This window comes from Gouania willdenowi, chromosome 22, assembly GCF_900634775.1.
Source record: "Gouania willdenowi chromosome 22, fGouWil2.1, whole genome shotgun sequence".
NCBI classification, from domain to species: Eukaryota; Metazoa; Chordata; class Actinopteri; order Blenniiformes; family Gobiesocidae; genus Gouania; species Gouania willdenowi.
In genome coordinates, this window is record NC_041065.1 from 17,405,048 (window position 1) to 17,428,463 (window position 23,416).

General features: G+C 38.2%; 1 protein-coding gene across 1 annotated transcript in view; it reads left to right on the forward strand.

Annotated features, from left to right (window-relative positions):
* Positions 1 to 21,546, forward strand: part of eif2ak3 (eukaryotic translation initiation factor 2-alpha kinase 3) — a 37,397-nt gene extending 15,851 nt beyond the window's left edge. Inside the window, exons 3-18 of the mRNA XM_028438698.1 lie at positions 5,810 to 6,001; positions 6,090 to 6,220; positions 6,584 to 6,851; positions 6,946 to 7,102; positions 7,383 to 7,508; positions 7,758 to 7,880; positions 7,970 to 8,199; positions 10,870 to 10,982; positions 12,416 to 12,538; positions 13,927 to 14,076; positions 15,038 to 15,593; positions 16,326 to 16,499; positions 16,784 to 16,957; positions 17,192 to 17,293; positions 18,126 to 18,188; positions 19,124 to 21,546. Coding sequence (XP_028294499.1) covers positions 5,810 to 6,001; positions 6,090 to 6,220; positions 6,584 to 6,851; positions 6,946 to 7,102; positions 7,383 to 7,508; positions 7,758 to 7,880; positions 7,970 to 8,199; positions 10,870 to 10,982; positions 12,416 to 12,538; positions 13,927 to 14,076; positions 15,038 to 15,593; positions 16,326 to 16,499; positions 16,784 to 16,957; positions 17,192 to 17,293; positions 18,126 to 18,188; positions 19,124 to 19,312 — 2,871 coding nt within the window. The 3' untranslated portion in view covers positions 19,313 to 21,546. The remainder of the gene's footprint in view (positions 1 to 5,809; positions 6,002 to 6,089; positions 6,221 to 6,583; positions 6,852 to 6,945; positions 7,103 to 7,382; positions 7,509 to 7,757; positions 7,881 to 7,969; positions 8,200 to 10,869; positions 10,983 to 12,415; positions 12,539 to 13,926; positions 14,077 to 15,037; positions 15,594 to 16,325; positions 16,500 to 16,783; positions 16,958 to 17,191; positions 17,294 to 18,125; positions 18,189 to 19,123) is intronic.
* Positions 21,547 to 23,416: the final 1,870 nt, after the last annotated feature.

Sequence of the window (23,416 nt, forward strand, 5' to 3'; positions counted from 1 at the left end):
AAACCAAGACTAGAATTTCTATTTATAGCAGGAAATTGTTTCGTCTGGAACTTTGCTCATGTGATACTGTGTGTGTGCGTTGGTCTCCCTTTATACAGTATGTAAGTGTTCACCTGTTGGCTTTAATTGGGCTGACAGAGCAGATTTGTTGCCATCCAGTGCTGAACCTGCTGACTTGATGTTGTGACGTCACTCTTCATGAGCCGTGTGCGTGTGTAATATTTGTGTTGTTTATGTCAATGTGTGTCCATCCGTGCCCCCTCCACCCTCAGTAACCTTAAATGCCTTTCTGTGTCCGCCTTGGCCTTTCCCACTGAGTGCTTCTACATCAGTGCCTTCTCGGTTCCTGAGACACCAGTCTGCTTGGTGATGGGAGGCTGTGCGGGGGGGTGGGGGTCTGCCGCACAGCCATTGGCTGGCATCGACATGCCGGGTTGGAGGCAGCCTGTCACCTGCTGCATACAGCCGAGTGTGCGTCTTTTTTTCCGGTTCTCTAATAATGAAAAGAGCGACGACAGAGCCACAAACTGCTTTGTCTGCAGAAAATAGAGAGTAGCTCTTGGGTGTTGGACAGGGCTGAAGGGTAAGGGTGTGTGTGCGCATGCAAGTTTATATGAAAGGGGTGTGTTTTTGTGATAACGCCAGGGAGGGGGGGGGTTTGGTGATCCGGAGGGTGAGGTAATGCTTCAGTCCAGAAATGATGTCACCACGTAACAAACATTGCACACATTTGCACACCTCAGCTAGTATTGGCGTGAATGAAAGAGTGATGGAGGGGAAGAGTGATGGAGTGCTTTAAAGTGATAAAACCATTCATCTCTCTGCAGCGTCTAATGGGAAAAGCCATAATTCTTCCAGCATTGTGCAGGAAATGAAAAGCGCAAGCTGAGCAGTACTTGGAGAAGTGGATTTATTTAGATGTTGCCTCATTTGGATTCCCTATAACCTCCTGTATGCCACCTCTGAGTGACTGTGTGACAGGATCGCTGGAGCATCAGCATCTACACACAACTGCCCAACCCCCCCTAACCCCCGCCCCTCCATCCCAGGAGTGCAATATGAAAACATGATTAGTAACATGAACTAATTTCCCAGCTCATAATCCATAATAAAGGGGTTATGATGAATAATTAATTAAAATAAGTACAAAACAACCACCAGAAAAAAGGATATGTAGGCTTATTAAGTAATAATGAACAGCATGTAATGCATGTAAAGCGTTCTTGTTCCCGGGGCTGCTACTTCCTAATTACTGATCCAACATGCTCTGTGATGAACAGATCAAAAACATAACCCGAAACTGTGATAACTGAAATAAAAGTTCTGCTCTTTCATTACGATATCTTCAAACAATTTGCAAAATGTGTTATTTTCAAGTGGTAGCAGCAGTTTAAATGGGATTAAGTAAAACAAAACGAGGAGAGAAAAAAAAAAATCATTAAATGGCAATATTGTTGTTATTATTTTTAGAATTATAGGATTATACCCTCACATGTATGTTTTGGGACAATATCATGCATTTTTTCACTTTTTTTCCCCCAGAAAGAGGTTGGCAAAGTGACTAAAATGTCTCAAGAAATCTTGCGATTTAACAGATAACCTTGTGAAAGGGAAAGGGACCCAGACTAAACCCTCACACCTACATGTTTTGGGACAATATCAGGCATGTATAAGATGTTTTTCACCATAAAACAGGTGGCTTAATGCACATCCATTCTTCGCACTTCTGCAGTGTAAAAACAGATAGATGTCTAATTAAGGAAAGGCCAAGAAACAGGAATGTAATGGAAATGGGGAAATTTATAAGCAGAAAATTGGAGACTTTACAAATCCATGATGTATTTCAACACAATAGTAAAAAAAAAAAAAAAAATCAATTATTACCTACAGAAAAATAATTTACAAGAATACAAAAAAGTTGGAGTTTTAATGTTCTAGTTAGGAGGTTAGCATTCCTAGGAATAATGTGGAGATGGTGCCTAAGATTTCTCCTCAAATGTTAAGACTGGGAATTCAATGAATGTAGAGATGCTTTGTAAAGGCAGTTACACTAAAGGCATTACAAGCGCTGCAGGTTTTGGGGAGATATCAATGAATAATGCAGGAGCATACAGTGTGGTCATCTGTTGATGTATCCATTTTTTTAGGTGACATCATCAGTGTTCACAGATGTCCAGTCAACATTGTTTTAAAGGTCAAAGTAAAAAGATTCATAATAACACACTTTTTATTTGTATGACCAGCTTTCCAACGAAGGGAGAGAAGAGGTTCCACTAGAATGAACCGTACTGCTAATTGATTATAAATGCTCGTTCCGAGTTTCATGATGGGCCACAAAGAAGGCAATGTTTCTTGCGAAGAACCACCATGAATGTTTTAGCAAAACAAGTTAGTTAATGTCTTGTTTGTTTGCTTCAGCTCAAAGGAGGGAGCAATTGACAATTCTGAGATAGTCTTTTAAAAAAAAACTAGGTTAAAAAGCTGTTTATACAAACAGACAAAGGCTGAAACACAGCAGAAATGGGGGCGGACTGTGGATTACACACAATTAATCAACATCAAAGGGCACCTTTAATTTGCTTTGATGCACCGCGAGCACAGATAGTGTAGACAGGGTTGGCAAATCCTGTTAAACAATCATTTCTTCCTCAATCAGTTTTCTCCCTGTAGCCATTCTTAATCACATGCCAACGCTATAAGTGTAACTACAATGGGGAGGTTTGAGGCATACCTGGAAATCTTTATTTTAAGTTAGGGTGTTAGCGCATTTAGCATTTCTCACTGGAAAGCAGACAAATGCCAAGAATAAGGACAAGCAGGTGTGGATCATTCTCATGATCTTTACACTGAGATTAGCTTTGTTTACTGTACCTCCAGAAGGAGCCCTAACAATCACTCGGAATCACTAGATTATGCCCTCTGTCTCTATCTCTATGTCCTGTTTGTGAATAATGCAGCTCTACATTCTTGCGTTGGCTGTAGTAATAAATTCAAACTGTTTTTTTTTTTTTGTTTTTTTTTGAGCTAATGCAAAACACTGCTCCTATATCGACATCTCTACCTACGTGGTCCCCAACCACTGGGCTGTGGACCATTTGCTACTGGCCGCAAAAAAAAGGATAAGGTTTTCAAAGAATAAAAAATAATTTTGATGTTGCGGTAATTTAATCTCTCCATCACTTGACTGCACTTCATTACTGGTCCGCAGATAGACAAAATAATCGCTCTACGTGACATTAGGCCAATAATGGCTGCTCCCCATCAATTGTATTTCAAGCAATAAAACGGTTCAGAAAATCACTTTCAGATTGCTTTTTTGAAAAAGAAAACAAAAGTGTTATTTTTAATGTAAATACTTGTAACAAAAGTATAAAAATGTTATCTTTAAGATTCATCATAGGGCTGTACGATTTTGCCAAAAAAAAACTTTCTTTAAAGAAAAAAATCAAGTTTCGATTCAATTTCTAATTTTTTTTTACTTTGTTTTTGACTGCAGACATCAGATATGTTGTCAAAAGTGCAACTTTATTGCTGTGATTGTCCTCAAGAGTTAAAATGCATAGAACAATCCCAAAATAAAAAGTAAATGAGGCTCTGTCATTCAACAATTTCAAGCTTTAACCCATGTTTAAGCAAAAGTGCAACAGCAACTTCACAGTAGCTTCAATTTTCTGATTAAGAAATCAGATAACTACATATTCTATGACATATAACATTACAAATAAAAACATAATAAACTCTTCCCTTAGCATCTCAGCATAGTGTGAATAAAAAAATTAAACATTCCTGCGGCACATATAGTCTACTCTAAGGGTAAACAAATGTACATCGCGTTACAGTAACCCACAAGGACGGAACGCAAAAAAAGTCTGAAAAAACTGGTGGGAAAAAAATAAATAAAATTAAATTAAAAAAAAAAAAAAAATATATATATATATATATATATATATATTTAACTGTAGTTTGCAAAATAAAAATAATTTTAATCTACAAATTTGATAAATCGATTCAATCAATTTTTTTTTGCTTAGCCCTAATCCATCATCCAATGTAATGACAAATATGCATTATTTAATTTCATGAATCAAGAAGTAAAGTTGTATTCGATTAATTTGAATACATATATTTTGTGTATTTGGATTGGGGTAGCATAGCCAATCCTGAAATTTAATACAGTCCTTTTCATGCTGTATGTTGGTGAGACAGAGCGCTGACTGAAGGTTAACTGGTGTTTGTAATCAGGGTTGGATTATTAAGGCATCAGGAGCAGAATGACTCATTCACAGCTTACATTCTTTTTGCCTCTCAAGCCTGACGTGATGTGATGTGATGGTCAGATCATTAACCCCTCCTCCAATCACTTGCTAATTTTATCCTCTCCTCCAAACTCTTAGCCCCTCCCACTGAAAAGATGACATCACTCCTGTTGGCTGAGCTCTCCAGTGATTCACTTTGTGTTTGTGAATCCACTTCCAAGCTATTACGACATCTTTTTATGATCGCACACGAATAATGTAACTCATACATTCACCTCCACACCAACACCACCTGTCTAGCATCACAATGACAAATAATCTGGTTGTTGCTGCTTAACATGTCCTTTTTTCATGCTTTACATGTAATTTTGAACTTATTATCTAAGGAATTGCCTCTCAGGTTCCACCCACACATACCCAATATGCTCTGATTAAACCAGTGTCTTCTTAGAAGTTAAACCTGTGAAAGATAAGTCAGGATTAGGGTCAGTTTGCTGTGTGACAGATGCATACAGTACATAAGCACACTTTCACAAAGATTTAGGTTAATTAAGCAGTTGTGTAATGGTCCCGAATAATCGCTGAAGCTGCTGCAGAGTGGCGTCATGTGTCACTCTGTGCTGCACGTGTGGGCAAATGTTTGTGTGGAAAAACAAAACAATAACCAAACAATTATGCTTTTTTATTTTTTGAGGAATTTGTTAACCTGTCTTAAATTAGGCTTTAAGAAAGAGCAGAAGTACAGAGTCAGAAACGGTCTTGTTAAATTACTCATTAGTACCTGTAGAGCTACACGTACCCCTGGTTGGGTATCATTGCTTTAAACAGCTCACACTTACTTGGAAGACATTTTATCCATTGATTATATGATCAGAATATTTCAAAAGTGTAAAGTTTAAGTTGTTTAATCTAAACTTTAATCTCGACTCCATTCAAATTAGGATGTAGCGCTGATGGCCAGGATGTTGTGTGGAGTTCTCTTACCTTGAGCCTGGCACTTTCAATCATAAAGCTATGAAAGCCGATTGTTGTTTAGTCTCCTCATTTTTCAATGTCACATGCTCAAGTATTGGATTACTTTATTCATTATTTCATTCATTCATTATTTATTTTTGCTTATTTTCACCAGTCCTGTTAATTACTGCTTTACGTTTCAGGTTTAGTCCTAGAAATGGTTGGGATTTATTTTAGTTTTTCAAACCTTCTCTAATTGTTTTGTGTTGTAAGCTTTGAGCTTAACATGTGTATTAACGGTAATGTATAGCATCTTTTTTTTCTACGATATTTCATATTGTCAGTTCAAACAAAAAAGCTGTGAAACCACTTTGCTGTTATGGGGTTTAGAGCCATATCTACCAGATTGGTTAGTTCATTATGTTTTTTTGAGGAGGATGATTTTCAGAAAGTCATTTGGGCTGAATTAAATAGGTGATAAATTATTTATGCAGTTCAAATGCTATGTTAATATTAATGTTTTGTTAGTTTGTTTTAGAAATAGTAAATCATCTCCTTTCAGGCAACCATGTTTTGAAAAAAATTCTTGTTTTTTTTAGGTTGGCAATAAGATGGTCATCCCCTCCCTGGATGGTGCCTTGTTCCAGTGGAACCGGGACAGGGAAAGCATGGAGGCAGTGCCTTTCAGTGTGGAGTCCCTGCTGGAGTCTTCCTACCGCATTGGGGACGACACAGTCCTGGTCGGGGGAAAGTCCCTCACCACCTACGGCCTGGGAGCCTACAGTGGCAAGGTCCGTAAACCAAATATGACGCTTGTTGGATGTTGACTCACATACTGTGAAATGATGGCTTATCGTGTCTTTGATCGTCTCTCCTCAGATTCGGTACATCTGCTCGACGGGCGGCTGCAGTCAATGGCGGGAGGAGGAGACGGAAGCTGAAGACGTGCTGCTGCTGCAAAGGACTCAGAAAACTGTCAGAGCCGTTAGGCCTCGATCAGGGATGGAGAAGTGAGTCCGTGAACTGATTTATTATCTGTTAGCTTGTATATCTGAAGCAGCTATTCTCTATGTTACACCAGAAACACACTTAAAAAGCTTCTACATACGTCACAACAACATCATTTAAAAATCAAAACCTCTGTCGTATTAGGTTCAAATGTGGCATCTTTTTATTAAAAGACATTTAGAATTTGAATATTTTCCTTGATTCTGGTGGCAGTTTACATTTTAACATAAATTCATGAGTCCTGACGGCAAACTTGTTGAAAAACATTTCTCTAAAAAAAATATAGATTTGGTCATCAGCTTTCTTTCCTAAGACGTCTGAGCAGGTTTCTTAAGTTGCACATATATTTTCATGTCTGACCTAAGGTGGAACTTCAGCGTCGGAAACTTTGAGCTGAAACTAGTCCCGGAGATCAAATCTGGACTTAACTTCCTGGAAGGTAAATTAATGAGCAGGCATGGCTGGAAGCAGACTCAGCGAGTTATCGCAGATGAGCCGACGGACAGGGAGCAGACAGACAAGCAACCAAACCAAAAACAACTCTCAGACCTCGTCATCAAAGTGTCCGTCCCTGATTGGAAGGTGATCGCCTTCAGCCCTGATTCCAATGGACAGCTGGTGTGGGAGCATCAGGTGAGATGCAGGAAATGAGTGACCTTTGTAAGGCTTGGTGTGCCATCAGTGTTCAGGTCAATAAGGTGTGGTCTGTTTCCGCTGTGTTGTGTAGTTTTGCACACCAATCGCCTCAGCCTGGCTGGTGGGCGGCGGGAAAGTGACACCAATCAGCCTGTTTGACGACAGCAACCAATCTGCAAGTGACGATGAAGATGGAGAGGATGACTCAAAGGGGGCCCGGCAAACTGCCGAGTCCAGTGTTTACCTGGGTAAGGCCAACGATCTATGTCCATTCATTACTTCAGCAGCAAAGCATTTACCAGCAGTTGTATTACCTCGTATATACACTGTTGTATTTACAAGCACTTTGATCTGTGATTGGCTGTTGGGTCTCACATAATCCTTTATATTTCTAATGGAAGGATGCATAATTTAGCAAACCTCAGCTAGCAGAAGTCAGTCTTAACTATCACTTTGCTCCTTGTCTTCTTTGTATACTCAGACCCTATTAGTGCACTGCAGGGTAATGCCTTTGTGTTGCTCTTGTAGGAATGTTCCAGGGGCAACTCTACCTCCAATCCTCAGTGAGGATTACAGAAAAATTCCCCTCTAAAGCCATCACATCGGAGAAAGATATCATCCCCCTCCCCACTGTCAAGTGGAAGCCTTTAATACGTAAGCCTTCTCTTCAGATGCTGTGTCTAATTCTTATACAATTTGTGACCACATGGACAGAATGATTGTAGTTTTAACTACAAAAGGTTAACCCACTCCTAAAAAAAGATATTAGATCTTTTAACTCTGTGTAGCCTAAAGCTTTGGCCTTTTGATTCTTCAAAGTAAAGGACTCCTCTGTGATTGTTTTTCCATTTTGATGAGTCCTTCGGCAGATCAAAGAGTTTCTTCATTTTGTCCTTGTTACAGATTCTCCATCTCGGACTCCGGCACTGGTCGGCTCAGATGAGTTTGACAAATGTCTGAATAATGACAAATACTCCCATGATGAATACAGCAATGGAGCCTTATCCATCCTACAGTATCCATACGGTAGGAAGCTGCTAACAACATATTAGAGCGTTATTATTTTTATACTCTATTATACGTGTACAATTGTTATTTTTTCTTCCCTGCCATAGACAATGGCTACTACTTCCTGTATGGTAAGCATTACCGTGAAAAGCGTGATAGTGCTGTCAGCTTGATCAACGAGAACGGGGCAGGGAAAGAAAGTCGTCGTCGGAAGGACCCAGTGCTGCTGCTGCCATGGTGGAAGGAGATTGTAGGCACCATCATCTTATGCATCGCCACCACCACCTACATCGTCCGCAAGTTCTTTCACCCTCCTGCACCCGTGGCCTACGTCAGGGTAAGACCATAAGACTAGAGATAAACAGCAGGACACCACTGCACATCAGACTAGTAGTCAGCAATCAGCAAGTTGGATTAAAGACCCAACATTGATTCTGTCTTAATTTCATTCTGTATATCTATATATATATACATACATACATACAGGTGCTGGTCATAAAATTAGAATATCATGGAAAAAGTTGATTTACTTCAGTAATTCCATTCAAAAAGTGAAACTTGTATAATGTATACATTTATTTCACACAGACTGACATATTTCAAGTGTTTTTCTTTTAATGTTGATGGTTATAACTGACAACTAATGAAAACCCCAAATTGAGTATCTCAAAAAAATTGATTATTGTGGAGAGGTTCAATATTGAAGACAGCTAATTAACTCAAAACACCTGCAAAGGCCTTTAAATGGTCTCCAGTCTAGTTCTGTAGGCTACACAATCATAAGGAAGACTGCTGACCTGACAGTTGTCCAAAGATGACCACTGACACCTTGCACAAGGAGGGCTACACACAAAAGGTCATGGCTAAAGAGACTGGCTGTTCACAGAGCTCTCTGCCCAAGCACATTAATAGAGAGGCGAAGGGAAGGAAAAGATGTGGTAGAAAAAATTGTACAAGCAATAGGGATAACCCGCACTGGAGAGGATTGTGAAACACAACACATTTAAAAATGTGGGGGAGATTCACAAAGACTGGACTGCAGCTGGAGTCAGTGCTTCAAGAACCACCACGCAAAGACGTATGCAAGACATGGGTTTCAGCTGTCGCATTCCTTGTGTCAAGCCACTCTTGAACAAGAGACAGCATCAGAAGCGTCTCGTCTGGGCTAAAGACAAAAAGGACTGGACTGCTGCTGAGTGGTCCAAAGTTATGTTCTCTGATGAAAGTATATTTTACATGTCCTTTGGAAATCAAGATCCCAGAGTCTGGAGGAAGAGAGGAGAGGCACAGAATCCATTTTGCTTGAGGTCGAGTGTAAAAATTCAGTCAGTGATGGTTTGGGGTACCATGTCATGTGCTGGTGTTGGTCCAAAGTGTTTAATTAGATCCAAGGTTAACGCAGCCGTCTACCAGGAAGTTTTTGAGTACTTCATGCTTTCTGCTGCTGACCAACTTTATGGAGATGCAGATTTAATTTTCCAACAATACTTGGCACCTGCACACAGTGCCAAAGCTACCAGTACCTGGTTTAAGGACCATGGTATCCCTGTTCTTGATTTGCCAGCAAACTTGCTTGACCTTAATCCCATAGAAAATCTATGTTGTATTGTGAAGAGGAAGATGTGAGATGCCAGACCCAACAATGCAGAAGAGCTGAAGGCCACTATCACAGCAAACCTGGGCTCTCATAACACCTGAGCAGTACCACAGACTGATCGACTCTATGCCACGCCGCATTGCTGCAGTAATTCAGGCAAAAGGAGCCTCGACTAAGTATTGAGTGCTGTATATGTTCATATTTACATGTACATGTTCATACTTTTCAGATGGCCAACATTTCTAGAAATCTTTTTTTGTATTGTCTTAAGTAATATTCTAATTTTCTGAGATACTGAATTTGGGATTTTCATTAGTTGTCAGTTCTAATCATCAAAACTAAAAGAAATAAACATTTGAAATATATCAGTCTGTGTGTAATAAATGAATATAATATACATGTTTCACTTTTTGAATGGAATAACTGAAATATATCTACTTTTTCATGATATTCTAATTTTATGACCAGCTCCTGTATATATACATATATATATATATATAAAAACATGTTCAATGTCATTTAGAAACCAAAAGACAGGCAGGGATGAAATAAATTAAACCAAGCAAACAAATACTAAAAATGTTAGCTTTATTTCATACCATTTACTCATTCTTTTATTTATTTATTTATTTATTTTACCATAACTTATTTTGGCTTAGCTTATATTAATTTACCTTATCTTATCATATATTTCCTTTGTTTATTTGATCTTACACTTTATTTTTTATTATAGCTTATCTTGTCCTATCTTATTTCATCTAATCTTATCTTAGTTTGACTTTGCTTTATTTGTCTTGTCTTTGCTTGTTCAAATTTAGAATTGTTTTCTTTTTAGCTATCTTAGTGTAGCATACTGTCTGCTATACTACAAAAAATGTTCGTATCATATTAATGTTTTAACAACATTTCATCTTATCTCTTTTTCTATACCTCTATTTTTTTGCAAAGTACTGTAATACCCAACCAGGATTATTATAACCCATAGTGGTATGAGAGATAATTGCAAGGCCTACATGGAAATATTAATTAATTTCAATTTAAGCTTGTGAAATTGGTCTCATATGAGAATATTTCAAAATAACACATGCCTCCCAATTGGTTGCATTTCTACAATAAATGTGTGTCTTACAATTAAACCAAAACCAAGTATTTAGTCAAATAGAGTGTTCAGGAGCTTGCTGACACATGTTAGAACAGATATGAAAGGAAGTATGAGACCAAAACACATGACTTGGCACTTTTATCACTCTTTTTTTTATTTTTCTTAAAGAAGAAGGTCAAGAAGTTTCTATTCAGACTGATTTCTGTGTCACTTACCCTTTCCATGATATGTTTAATTTCTGTTGAGAATTCTACATCTTAGCTCTATTCTAATGTGTCTCCACGCTGTCCTCTATCTGTCCATCAAAGCAACGAAAGGAGTCTGAGACGCAGTGCCAGACAGACAGCAAGTTTGACCTTGAGGTGGAGGAGTCCAAAGAGCTGCTGGCGTTGGAAAGCCGTCCCAGTGAATACGTCTCCAGGTAAACCTCTACTACACTTAGAACTCCCCTGGAGCTCAGCATTGTTATCCTCGCACTTGTGGCAGATGCACCTATTCAAGGTGTAGCCACAGATTTAGCTCTGTTGCCATGGTGACCAGCGGTCTTCCTGCAGTGATGGCAGACATGAGTCTCAGTGGTGTGTGATTGGGTAACTCGGCTGTTTTGGCATCTAATGAAAAATGCCCTGGATCCCTACAGCCCCCACCCAGCATATGCCACAGGGTCAGAGCATCTGTGCGTCACTGCAAGCACAAGTTATTGTTGTTGTTTTTGTTGTGGACACCCTATTCCTGATCAGTGAAGTAATTTATGAGCCGCCAGTGGCCCTCTGCAGTCTGACTGATGATGTTTGGATGTTTCATGCTTTACTTTTAATCCATACCAAAAAGATAAACTTCCCACTCATCACTGTCCCCCAATGCTGCTGCTGCTGCGTTCCATGCCAATGACTTCTGCTGAGGAGAAAACTAAATCTGAGGCATGAGTCAGGAATATTCAGCCTGTTCTAGAGAACAAAAACAGCTTCCCTGTGATCATGTTTGGAACTTACTATTGTGTAATACTGTAAACAAGTGTGCCTGTATGGCTGGAATGTTTCTATGAAATCACAAACCTTTCATTGAACCTAAATATGCAATAAAAATGTAAAATATATGTAAATCTAAAAACTACAATAAAACACAAGGAGAAAACATAGAATTATAACAAAGTTGCACATAAGTAGCAATTTTACTTTAATTGTACTTTACATTTTGTAAGCATTTTGTTGTGATTTTGTGTTTTTTGGGGCCAATTTGTGTATTTCTATGTCATTTTATTTGATTTAGTGTATTTTTGGAGTCATTTTGTGTATATTTGTTTTGTCATTTTGTGTATTTTTGTTGCCAATTTATGTATTTTTGCTGTTGTGTATTTTTGTGTTCTTTTTTCATAAATTTGTGTGATTGTTTTGGAGGCCATGCAAGATAGGCTGCATTTTTTACAGTTTGTTTTTTTTTGATGAGGAAAATGCCAGAGACCTACTAAAATAGTAAAAATCGTGGATAAACACTTAACAGCATGCTTTGACAAAGTGTAGATTATTGTCAGCTTTATACGATATCCCTTTAAAAATAAAAGTACAGGTTGACTGATAAAACTGCTTTAAATGTAGGAAAGTTACAAGTAAAGGCAATAGAAAAGTGGTTGAATAAATTTTCATTATCCTGCTAGTCAATTAATCAGTGTGACTGCTAGGATGTATGTTACCTTGGTAACGTGCCAGCTCAAAGCTACATTTGACCACCCATTAGGCTTGAGCAGCTTAATTTGTCAGGGCTCTGACTAATAATGGAGTCCATTCCAACCACTGGACACAGACTGATATTGATGTTTTATCTTTGCTCTGCCGTGACTGAATTGTGTCTCCGTAGGTACCTGACAGACTTTAAGCCGGTGCAGTGTCTTGGCCGTGGGGGCTTTGGCGTCGTCTTTGAGGCCCGCAATAAAGTGGACGACTGCGACTACGCCATCAAAAGAATCCGCCTACCCAACAGGTAGACCCTCCCTGTCTTCCTCTTTAGGTCTTCTTCACTGAGTAACGTAAACAGCTGTAGGAAAAAGGTCAAATATTAGATGTGGAGGCTACATGAACCACTCTTTTGGAAGTATGACTCTTCACCAGTGTTAAGTTTTAGTGTTTAACTTATTCAGTGCCAGCCATTTTCAGAATTTCTACTTCCCTCAGTGCCAGCCGCTTTTGAGCATTTTGACTGATTTTTAAAGACCCACAGAATATTTTGTACAATGACAATCTGAAATCTGACACCAGATTCTGAAGGATTAAAGTCTCTACTTTCAGAAAAAAGAATTTTGTTTCTAGCTTGTTTCGTTCTTCTGTAATCTGCAGTTGAATAGAGGCAAGTTTCACACAAATCGCCAGTTTGTGACAAAAAGCTGAGAAAAATGGCTTTTTCTGAAAAAACCTATTAGTGACATTGAAGCATTTTTTTTAACCCTAACCCTACTAAAAACTACAAAAATAACACTGAGACCAGGCTTTTGATGGCAAAATTATTATTATTTTGCTATCTTTGTCAGAGTTGAATTGATTTTTCACTGTATTTTGGCATTCCTCCAAGTTCATTCCAATATCAATCACACAGATGTAAAATTCTTCTTCTTCCCGACACACAGAGATTAACTGTTTGTTGTAGTTGATGTTTAATCTCGTGATTGCAGCATAATCAATAATTCACTCAGGTCCACACATGTTCTGTGTTGGTATGTGGTGCTGTGAGCTGCAGGATACTTCACAATATCACTCTTTAGCGCCTTTATTGCCCTCTTCCTTGCTTCTTCCTCCTTAGCTAATGGTCGCATCAGTGGCTAATCTCTCATCCAAAGGTGCTCTACTGCCACCTTCAGGGCACAGTTTAGATATTGATGCGGGACCTCCGCCAGGGTGTATTCTAGTAATCTTCGTGAAAAAACGTAAATGACGTAATATTACGTCAATGGCACTGAGCGTATGGATTTGAAATGACGTGAAATTATGTCAATGGGTTAAACAAAATTTTATATTAGTTTTCATAACATTTTAGTCACCTTTATCCTTAATAGATTCTGTTTTAGTTGTTTATGTCCACATGTTTTGTAACAAACATTTTGTTATGTATGATGAGCAAATGTATTCATTATTTTGGTTGACAAAAATAATACTGGTGTCCACCCTCTGATGCACTATGTTTGGAGGACATCATGCCCTGTTTGAAAATAGGATGCCTCAAAAATGGCCTTTACCTACCTGAACGTTTCTAACGAACCTAGGATGAGTGAAGACACAAGTGTGAGGAAAGCAAACCCTGGTGTTTAGAATGTAAATATACTGTAAGCACAGCCTAAAGCTCAGCTGCTCTCTAACACCTCCTCTCTTGTGATTCAGGGAGCTGGCCCGTGAGAAAGTGATGCGAGAGGTGAAGGCCTTGGCGAAGCTGGAGCATCCGGGGATAATCCGCTACTTTAATGCCTGGCAGGAGAGCCCCCCCGAGGGCTGGCAGGAGGAGATGGATCAGCGGTGGCTGAAAGACACCAGGTGAGCCCGACTTCATAAACCTGTGATCCTCTGGGGCTCAGAAAGTTGACGAGGCTAAGTCGGCCTTGGTATGATTTTATCCAAGTCTGCAACAAAAGCAGCTCTTTCTGAGAATAACAACAACTACACACACGCACACACGCACATACGTCATTCGTATCCTCAGCAGGTGGAAACTGATCCTTGTTTCAATCACAAATAATAAGAGCCGCATTTCCCCTTTTTTGACATACATTTTACTCCTTATCGTAGAATATCCTAATGTTTTTTTCTCCAGATGTTTGAAAATTGGCTTGAAAATTGAACCTTCTCGTCATGATAATTGGTTTTATTCGATAAAACCCTGGTGTAGGCCTCAATGATCATTAAATCAAATATGATTTGCTTGAAAGAAAAGTAAAAGGTCTAAATTGTCACTTTTGCGCATTGCATTGTGGGATGTGGAGTCACAGAGACGGGTAGCTAGAAGTGTTTTTACTTCATTCTGATATCACTGGGAATACCGGGAACAAACTAGCCAAAGAAAAAGCTTTTAACTTAACATAATTATGCATTATGAACTTTTTAATGGAATTATTTAGTTTAATGTATTTTAATTCAACCTTTATTTCACCTGGATGTTCTTTCAGATTGAAACTCTGACCAAAAGGCTGAACTGGTGCCACAGGAATTAAAAGCATTTGTGCATAAAACAAAAATAAAACATGCCATCACATTTACAGCTAAGAGCAGCAGGTTCACATTCATCTCTGTTCATTTGCAATGTAAAAGTCTTGAATTCATACAAGGATAAGAGTTCATGGTTGGAGATGGTTTTGGATGCATTTCCATAGAGTAGCATAGGAGAAAGCAGCTGTGTGTATCCTGGGGACTTTATAGTCCTGGGGACAGAAGAGTCTTCTTGGTCTAATCACTGACCTTATTCAGCACTCATTCTGACTATTCTCACTTTCCCTTTCAGTACCGTTGACTGGCCAATGAGCATCGTCGACCACATGGAGGCGCTCTCTGTCAAAGTGCCGGTGTCCAGCTCGGTGTCTCCCTCCCGTGGAACTAAAGGTGCCCTGGAGGCGTCGGTGGACACACAGTCGTTGCTGTTCAGCGGCGCCGGCAGCACCGCAGGCTCCAGCGGGGACAACGGAGGTCTCTACTTTCACCCCCTGCCTGGACACGACAGCCTGATGTCGGAGCGAGACAGCCAGGCCGACGTGGATGCATCCGACACCCCACACTCCTTCGAGCTGTGCTCCCGTCGAGGACCCAGCGACTGCACCTCGTCCTCCTTTGACATTGTGTTCGAGGACTCGGGCTGCGATCGAGATGCCGAGGCAGACTCTGACTCCAGGTCGAGCGCCATCAACGGCAGCACGACCACAGAGAATCAAAGCTCATCTTCACCACACACCAGGAGACAGGAAACTGTCCCACCCACCTCCTCCTCCCCTCCGCGACCAACCTCCCTCACACTGTCTCTGCCCAAAACTCCTCCCACTCAGCGAGTGCAGCCGTCCCCCAAGGTGAGTCAACAATCACTGCTTTAGTTAATTTAACAGTATACTTTTAAGACAAATAATCACTCAGAGGTGTCCTAGTTTTACCACCCATGACACCAGAGCTGCTTTGAAAGATGAATTTGTCAGTGATGGATCTGGTTCACAGCTGGTTGTGAATTAAATCAATCAATAGTGACGCATAAACAAGGAATTCCTTCTAGTTTCTACTGATGTTATTGGCAACATCTGATTACGTATTCCTGTTACCAATGATTTACTTGTATTTTTCTGTGCTGTTTATTTTATTTTTTTTAATAGTATTTGTTAATGACATTGTTAATGAGAACAACCTCAACATCCAACATCAAGAATAAATAAAGATTTGAAAATGATCAGTGAAAAATGAAAAAATACAACTCCCAAATGTATTTTGCACAAAACAAATCAGAGAGTGAATCTTTTGTCATCCATAAACAAGCAAAATGCAGTTGTTGAAAAAAGAAAAAAAGGAAATGTTTTCTTTTTTTCATTCATTAAGTTTGTTGCCATTAATTTCTAACAAAAACCAGTAGAAGCCAGTTTAGCACGCAGCAGAGCTGGATCTACAAAGTCCAAGTGTAAATATCCTGGGTGATGTTACTATAGACTTATTGGTTCAAATTGTCTTATCGGGCTGATTAAAAAAAACTTGATTAATAGGTAATAATTGGCTGATAGGTGACCTAATTTGAAGTGTAAATGTGCCTTTGTCTCCAGGTGTACCTGTACATCCAGATGCAGCTCTGTCGGAAGGAGAACCTGAAGGACTGGATGGCAAAGCGATGCCTCCCCGAGCAGAGAAAGCACAACCAGTGTCTGGACATCTTCCTGCAGATCACAGAGGCTGTGGACTTCCTGCACAGCAAGGGCCTCATGCACAGGGACCTCAAGGTAAACACACACACACACACACACACATGCACACACGATGGAATGATCTAAAGATGTTTCAACACTCCAAGAAACACAAAAACCAGTTAATTCTAAAAACTATTTGGCCTTTTTTTATGGAAAAAAAGTGTTTGTGTGGCGATTTAAAGGTGGAGTGATGATGATTTGTTTCATAGATGCTCTTTTCGTCTTTGTAATTGTGAACTGTTGAAGTTTACTTTTCAAATTAAAAGCTGTACCCTGTCTGCGTTGGAGATAACTTGTGATGATTGTCGGTCTCTCAGCCCTCCAACATCTTCTTCACCTTGGACGACGTGGTGAAGGTGGGAGACTTCGGCCTGGTGACCGCCATGGACCAGGAGGAAGACGAAGAGGAGCCATGTGTCCTCACACCGGCGCCGCTCCTCACCCGCCACACAGGCCAGGTGGGCACCAAGCTGTACATGAGCCCCGAGCAGGTGAGGAACCACCACCAAACTCTCTCTGTCCTTGATTTTAAACCTATGTCTAAAACTGAATACAAGATTTCCAACACGTTTTGTTTATGCTGAACTTAGCGTACCGCTTTAGTAGAACAGGATCCGTACAGGAAGGAGCTCACATTTTTAATCTATTTTCAATATGAAATAATTTTTTCAGACCTGTTGTTTTTGGGCTATGTTTGATTTGTCGGTTCCTTTTTGCTCCTGCAGCTTTCTGGGAACTCGTACTCTCACAAAGTGGACATTTACTCACTGGGCTTGATCCTGTTTGAGCTGCTCTACCCTTTCAGGACGCAGATGGAACGAGTGAGGGTGAGTCCATATCACACTGCCTCATATTCAACGCAAGTTTACTTCATTTCCCTTTGACTCCCATTCCTTTCCACAGTTTTTATGAGTTATTCTGCTTTCAAACATGCTCTATGTGTGTGGCCCACACCTCCTGCTAAATACAGTGAGAGGTTTGATAATTGTGTAATTATTAATCTTTAAATCTCACGTTGTGACAACATTATTCCTGCAGAAAACTTCCATTCCAGTTGCAGATTTAGTTTAGAAGTAGCACATTTACAAAGGTGTGCTTTTATTGTTTTTATTTCTATCTTTCCTAATTACATCCCATAGATTAGGTGTTATATGTTTGAAGTTAAGCAGTAGCTGATGTGATGAAATGTACAAAAAATTAATAATAATAATTACAAAAACAAGAAAAAGTCAGTTTTGCTGCTCTTGGTGCTTTTAAAAAAAAAATCCTAAAAATATACAATAGAGCAGGGATCATTCTGAGTTTAATTAAGTGTGATCCCAAACAAATGCACACAATGACCCCAAAAACACACAATAAAACAGAAAAATACACAAAATGAAACTAGACATACGAAACAGAAACACACAGAATGAACCCAAAAACCCATTAAATAACAATTTAACAATGCAAAACATGAAAAAAAAATTACACAAATGGACACAAAAATACAATAATCTGGATTGAATTGAATCCATAAACATAAATGTATGTTTTTAGTTTAATCCCAATTTGTCAGTTGATGTTTGTTTCTTCATACAGCTTTAAAATAACTGTGAGGTGTTTGTAATTGAAAGAAAAGGACTGGCTCAGCTAACATGTTTGTTTGTTTACCTGTAGACGCTGACTGAGGTGAGAGCGCTGAGCTTCCCTGAAATCTTCTCCAAAAAGAACACACAGGAGGTGAGTGTCGCCATCTAGCGGCTTCCAAAGGTTTTTTTTTTTTTTTTTTTTTTTTTTTTTTTTTTTTTTTTTTTTTTTTTTTTAGCGGCTTCCAAAGCTAACTGCACCAAACAGAAGTGGTTGCAAACACTCAGTTCAACGTTTTTTCTCACCAACATTTATTACCTATTAACTCACAGATAAGAAACTGATCATGACAAATGAGAAAACATTGCACTTTATTGATTATTTGATTAGTATAAAAAATAACTAAATAATTAGTACAAAATGAACTTTTTTGTATGAATAAAACATTACTATGAAAAACTATTCAGTATAAATACAATTATTATTATCAGTAAAACTATTCACTATAAATAAAACTATTGCTAATGCTATATATTAAAAAAATCACTAAAAATAAAACTATTCCATACAATAGTTTTACTATAAATAAAACTATTCTGCATTCAAAGCAATACCATTACGAGGTAAATAAAATGTTGTTTTACCAGCATTTAATGCACTGTTTCAGAAAAAACTAATGTAGTTTAACTATTATTGTGAGCCACAACCATAAATGAAAGAAAATGTCAAACTGTTGTGTTGACAAGATTAAATCTATACGCAGTCACGTAATGTCTGCTAAATAAAAGTACAAAAGCTTTGTAGTAAATACAATTCAAACACAATAATAGAATAAAAATGTAAACAATGGCATTCTGTATTCAGAGGCATTCTGTATTCAGAGGGATTCTGTAACGTGTTGAGCGCACACCTCGTCCTATAGTCTATTAAGCACTGCCTCATAATTAGATTAACATAATCCCACGCTTTAATCTGTGAATCTCTGACACCAGGAACATACTCACTTATCTAAACACACACAGTGAACTGGGGGTGTGTCTCACAGTGTGTGTGTGTGTGTGTGTGTGTGTGTGTGTGTGTGTGTGCAGCTGAGCATGGTGCACAGCATGCTATCGCCCAGCCCCAGCGAGCGCCCCGAGGCGGCCGACATCACAGGGAACCCCCTCTTCCAGGAGCTGGAACTGGAGCTGCCTTGCCGACTGGCCATGAGGCAGCGCTCCCGCACGTACAGCGCCTCGTCCATGGGCCGGCCTTCACGCCAGACGTCAGCGACCTGAGGACATGACGCGGGCCGACCTCCTGTTTTTTTTAATCCTCCTCGTGGTCTGCGGCTCAAGCTCTCTGCCTCACACTTGCTTTGAAAGCCAAGAACAACTTGTGCACAGATCCATCGTACGGTGCCCAGGTTCCCAGTTTTAACCTCATTTACCACTAAAATCTCCCTTTTTTAGACCCACAGCCTTTGTGTAACAATCAGAACAGACTGAACTCTGGGTTCAGATGGGTTCAGTTTGAGCTCTGCCTCCCGACCTGCTGCTTTGCTCCCATCGCTCATCCACACTGACCTCAGGTATGCAAACCAAGGGGACCCCCCGAAGAGGCCTTCCACGCTTCATCATGGCTGCCAGTAACACGTACTCCTCCAGTACGAGCACTAACTGGTGGTGTGACACCTGATTTGCCTGATCTGGGAGACCAAAAAAATCCCATCGTCTGTTTTTTACCCGTTTAACTTAGTTTACGATGACGTTGTCAGTCGGTGAGTCCTGTTGATCTGTTAACAGCACAGAGGCTTAAAGTCAGTTTTAGAGCCACGCAAATCATTGTTTTGTAGTAAAAAGTAGAGAACTTTTGTTTAAAAATGTAAAAAGTAGTTATTGTCACACTTGATATTGCATCTTTAAGTTCCTTTTTAAGTCATTCCACAAAGGTTGCTTATTTGTAGAAGGAAGATCAACTGAATTTAAATTCAGCTAAAATAAAACCAAAATTAAAATCCATTAAACTTGCTCTAAGGATTTAATATAACTGTCACAAAATCTGAACTTGATCCCATTTTTTAGATTTTAATGGCAACACAATTTGGACGATTACTCTCACCCTCATTCATTCTAATTCTAATTATTTCTCTTTTTTTGGAGTGAAAATTATTGCGTAAATAATTCCACCAAAAAATGTGGCATTTTTGGTCAAATATCTGCAAAAAAATCCTTACATTTTTGGCAATATATTTTCTTTCTCTCTGAAACGTGAATATAAAGTGAAATATTCTCTCTGTTCTTCTGTTGAGAGAAATCGAAAACTCAAACTGTCACAACAAACAAAATACATGTTGCACCATATTTTTCTCCCATTTCTAAAATCATACCCATACATCTGCCTGAAAGTGAAAGTTCAAATGACACTTTTTACTCTTTAACCAAAAGTTTTCCTTTTAACTCTTTTTTTCGTCCTGCGTGGCTCTAATGTTCTGCTGCTCTTATTGATCGACTCGTGTTCTTTTGCATGTTCCTGATCCGACGCCAGTTTGTTCCTTTCCACACACCGACTCTGAGGTGCTCAATCATTTCCTGTTGCTCTCTGTACAGACCCTGAATGATAAAGCTTCTGTTCTTTTTTTCAGACAGAATCATTTGATCAAACTTGTACATACACACAGTCTTCAACGCTTGTAAGATAGTGTGAAATAGTGTGAGTGGGGAACAATGAGACGAGCTTTTCCACCATTAATGCATAACTGAATGTTCCTGTGCTCATCCTCAGTGTTTGTCGGTCTTCTTCTATGGAGGTGCGGGGACCTGGACCTCATTATGGTTATGTGATCCCACATAAGCATTGTTTAATGTGCATTAGAGGAGCTGGGACCTGTTTGAAACCACACACACACACACACACACACACACACACAACTAACAAAAATGTGCTTTCTATGATTGTACTTTTCTAAGAATCTGTTTTTTTGTTTCGTTTTTTTTTTTAAGGCAAAATGAAGGGCAACTTTTTGGTCCAACTCATTGGACAACACATGGACTTCTCTCAATGGTTTAATGCTTACAAATATCTTCAAGTTAGGGTGAAAAATATTTCTATGAAGGATCAAAAACATCTGAAGATAATTCACCCTTTATTTGTTTTTCTTGGACTGTGTTTATATTCACCGTAGGACCCTGAAGGACATTTTCACATGTTTGAACTCCTTTACAGGACGACAGCCTGTGTTTCTGCTGCTGCTGTTATCAGCAGATGTTTTCGATCAAACCGGTACGTTGTGGGTTCACCATCCCTCCCTCGGCATCAGCCTGTAGCTGTAAATCCTCACGCACAAACTGCCGATTTGTCCATGTTGAGCTGTAAATATGTTAATTTGGTTTATTTATGTTTCTGACGCTGTGATCAATCCGTTTTGGGTTGGTGTTACGAACGTGCTTCATGCAATGGAGCTCGTTTGAATACGAGGACTTCTTATAAGTCTAACTTTAATAAACTGTTCTAGAGCGTTTGTACAGTTTAATGTGTTTGGTGTGCAGTCTGTGGGCTGGAGGTGAAGAGAGAAATACAATTACACAATAGCAGATTCCTTTTAATTTGCTTTAAAAATGTCAAATAGTCATGAAATAAATTAAAGAAGGAAAAAAGTCATTTAAACTTCTATAAACCACACATTGGTTCTGTTTATTACTACTGTACTTGCATGTCGGTCATAACTATGACTATTGTGAGTACATCTAAATGTATTTATTCAGTTGTACTTTTAAAATGTACTTGAAACAAAAGGAACACCAACTATTAGAGGAAATAGTAATAGTTACAATAATGACTGGAAATAAACTCATTGGTGAACTTGGACACAGTAACAGGCAAAATGTAACAATTTTAATAACGCTTGACAGTTATTAAACCACTATGAGAAACTGTACACTTTATATTAAAAGCAAAAACTACAAATATAACAGCTTTTCCAGCTAAAATAGTAAAGGTAAAAAATTAAACAACTAACATATATAATTTCCCTTAAAAAATAAATAAATCCCTAACATCTAGCCTGACAACACAGGACAATCACTTGGTTTGCAGTAGTAAGTAATAACACTAAACCCAAATGGTAGTAATAATAATATAAACAACAATAATGATAATAGCAATGATTGGGGTGATAGCAATACTGTTTTTTTTTTATACTCCTTTCTTATTTTTACCCCCTTTCCCCTCTTCTTTTTTAAAATAACAATGTTAATAACAACTGTAATGACAGTAGAAATTATAACATTTTTAACTGGGACAGCAATGCTGTAAGTGTTCAACAATGAGAGCAAAAAATCTATAGCAGATATTGGTACAATAATCAATTATTGAAAGCAACAGGAAAAAAAAACAACTAATATATTTATATATTAAAAAGCCTAACAATTCTGATAATAGCGACAACAGTAAGAATTATTTTCATCGCTGTATAATCAATATTAACATCAATACCTGTAACAACAATCATAGTAATAAAAATATCCTCCTTGTAACAAAATTTACAGGGTGAACTTTGAGTTAATAAATTAAAGTAGTAATATGTATTTAACAAATAAATTAGTAAACAACTATATTAGTAAGAGGTAAATGATGACAGATAATGAAAGCCCTAATATTTGGTCTAAATTCATATTTTATCTTTATCAAAAATTCCTCTGAACTGTATTTACACAATGTTAATTTCCCAAGTCTTGAGTTGTAAATCATTGTGGGACATGTAGTTTATGCAGCCAGATGCTTTTAAATAAAAAGAAATAAATAAAAAGTAAAAATCCTGGTAAAAGCACTTAATGTGAGGCATAATTTAACCTGTAAATAACAGCATTAAATTAAATAAGAGCAAAAAATTATGACGTTTTATTTAGTGTTGTGTTTTCACTAGGTAAATAACGTGAAATGTTACAATAATGTTGACATCATGCATACTGGTTAAATATGTAGGTAGATTTGTGTCTTTATTATTCAACAAAAAAAAAAAAAAAAAAAAAAAAAAAATATATATATATATATATATATATTGTTGTTGATTGAATAATAGACACAAATCTTTCACTGCAACAAAAAATAAACACACAAACAAAAAAAATATTTTTTTCAATCAAAAACAAATATCTTCAAACGATGAAAAAAGTGTTCAAATGCAATAATAAGTAAATAACACCAAAATAATTGCATTTGAACACTTTTTTCTTTGATCGAAAATTTTTTTTTTTTTTTTTTGTTTTTTTGTTTTTTTTTAAGTAATCTTTTTTTGTAATTTATATGGGTCTCAAATACACACACACACACACACACACATATATATATATATATTTTTTTTTTTTTGCATGTGAACACTTTTTTTCTTTTCCTACAAATAT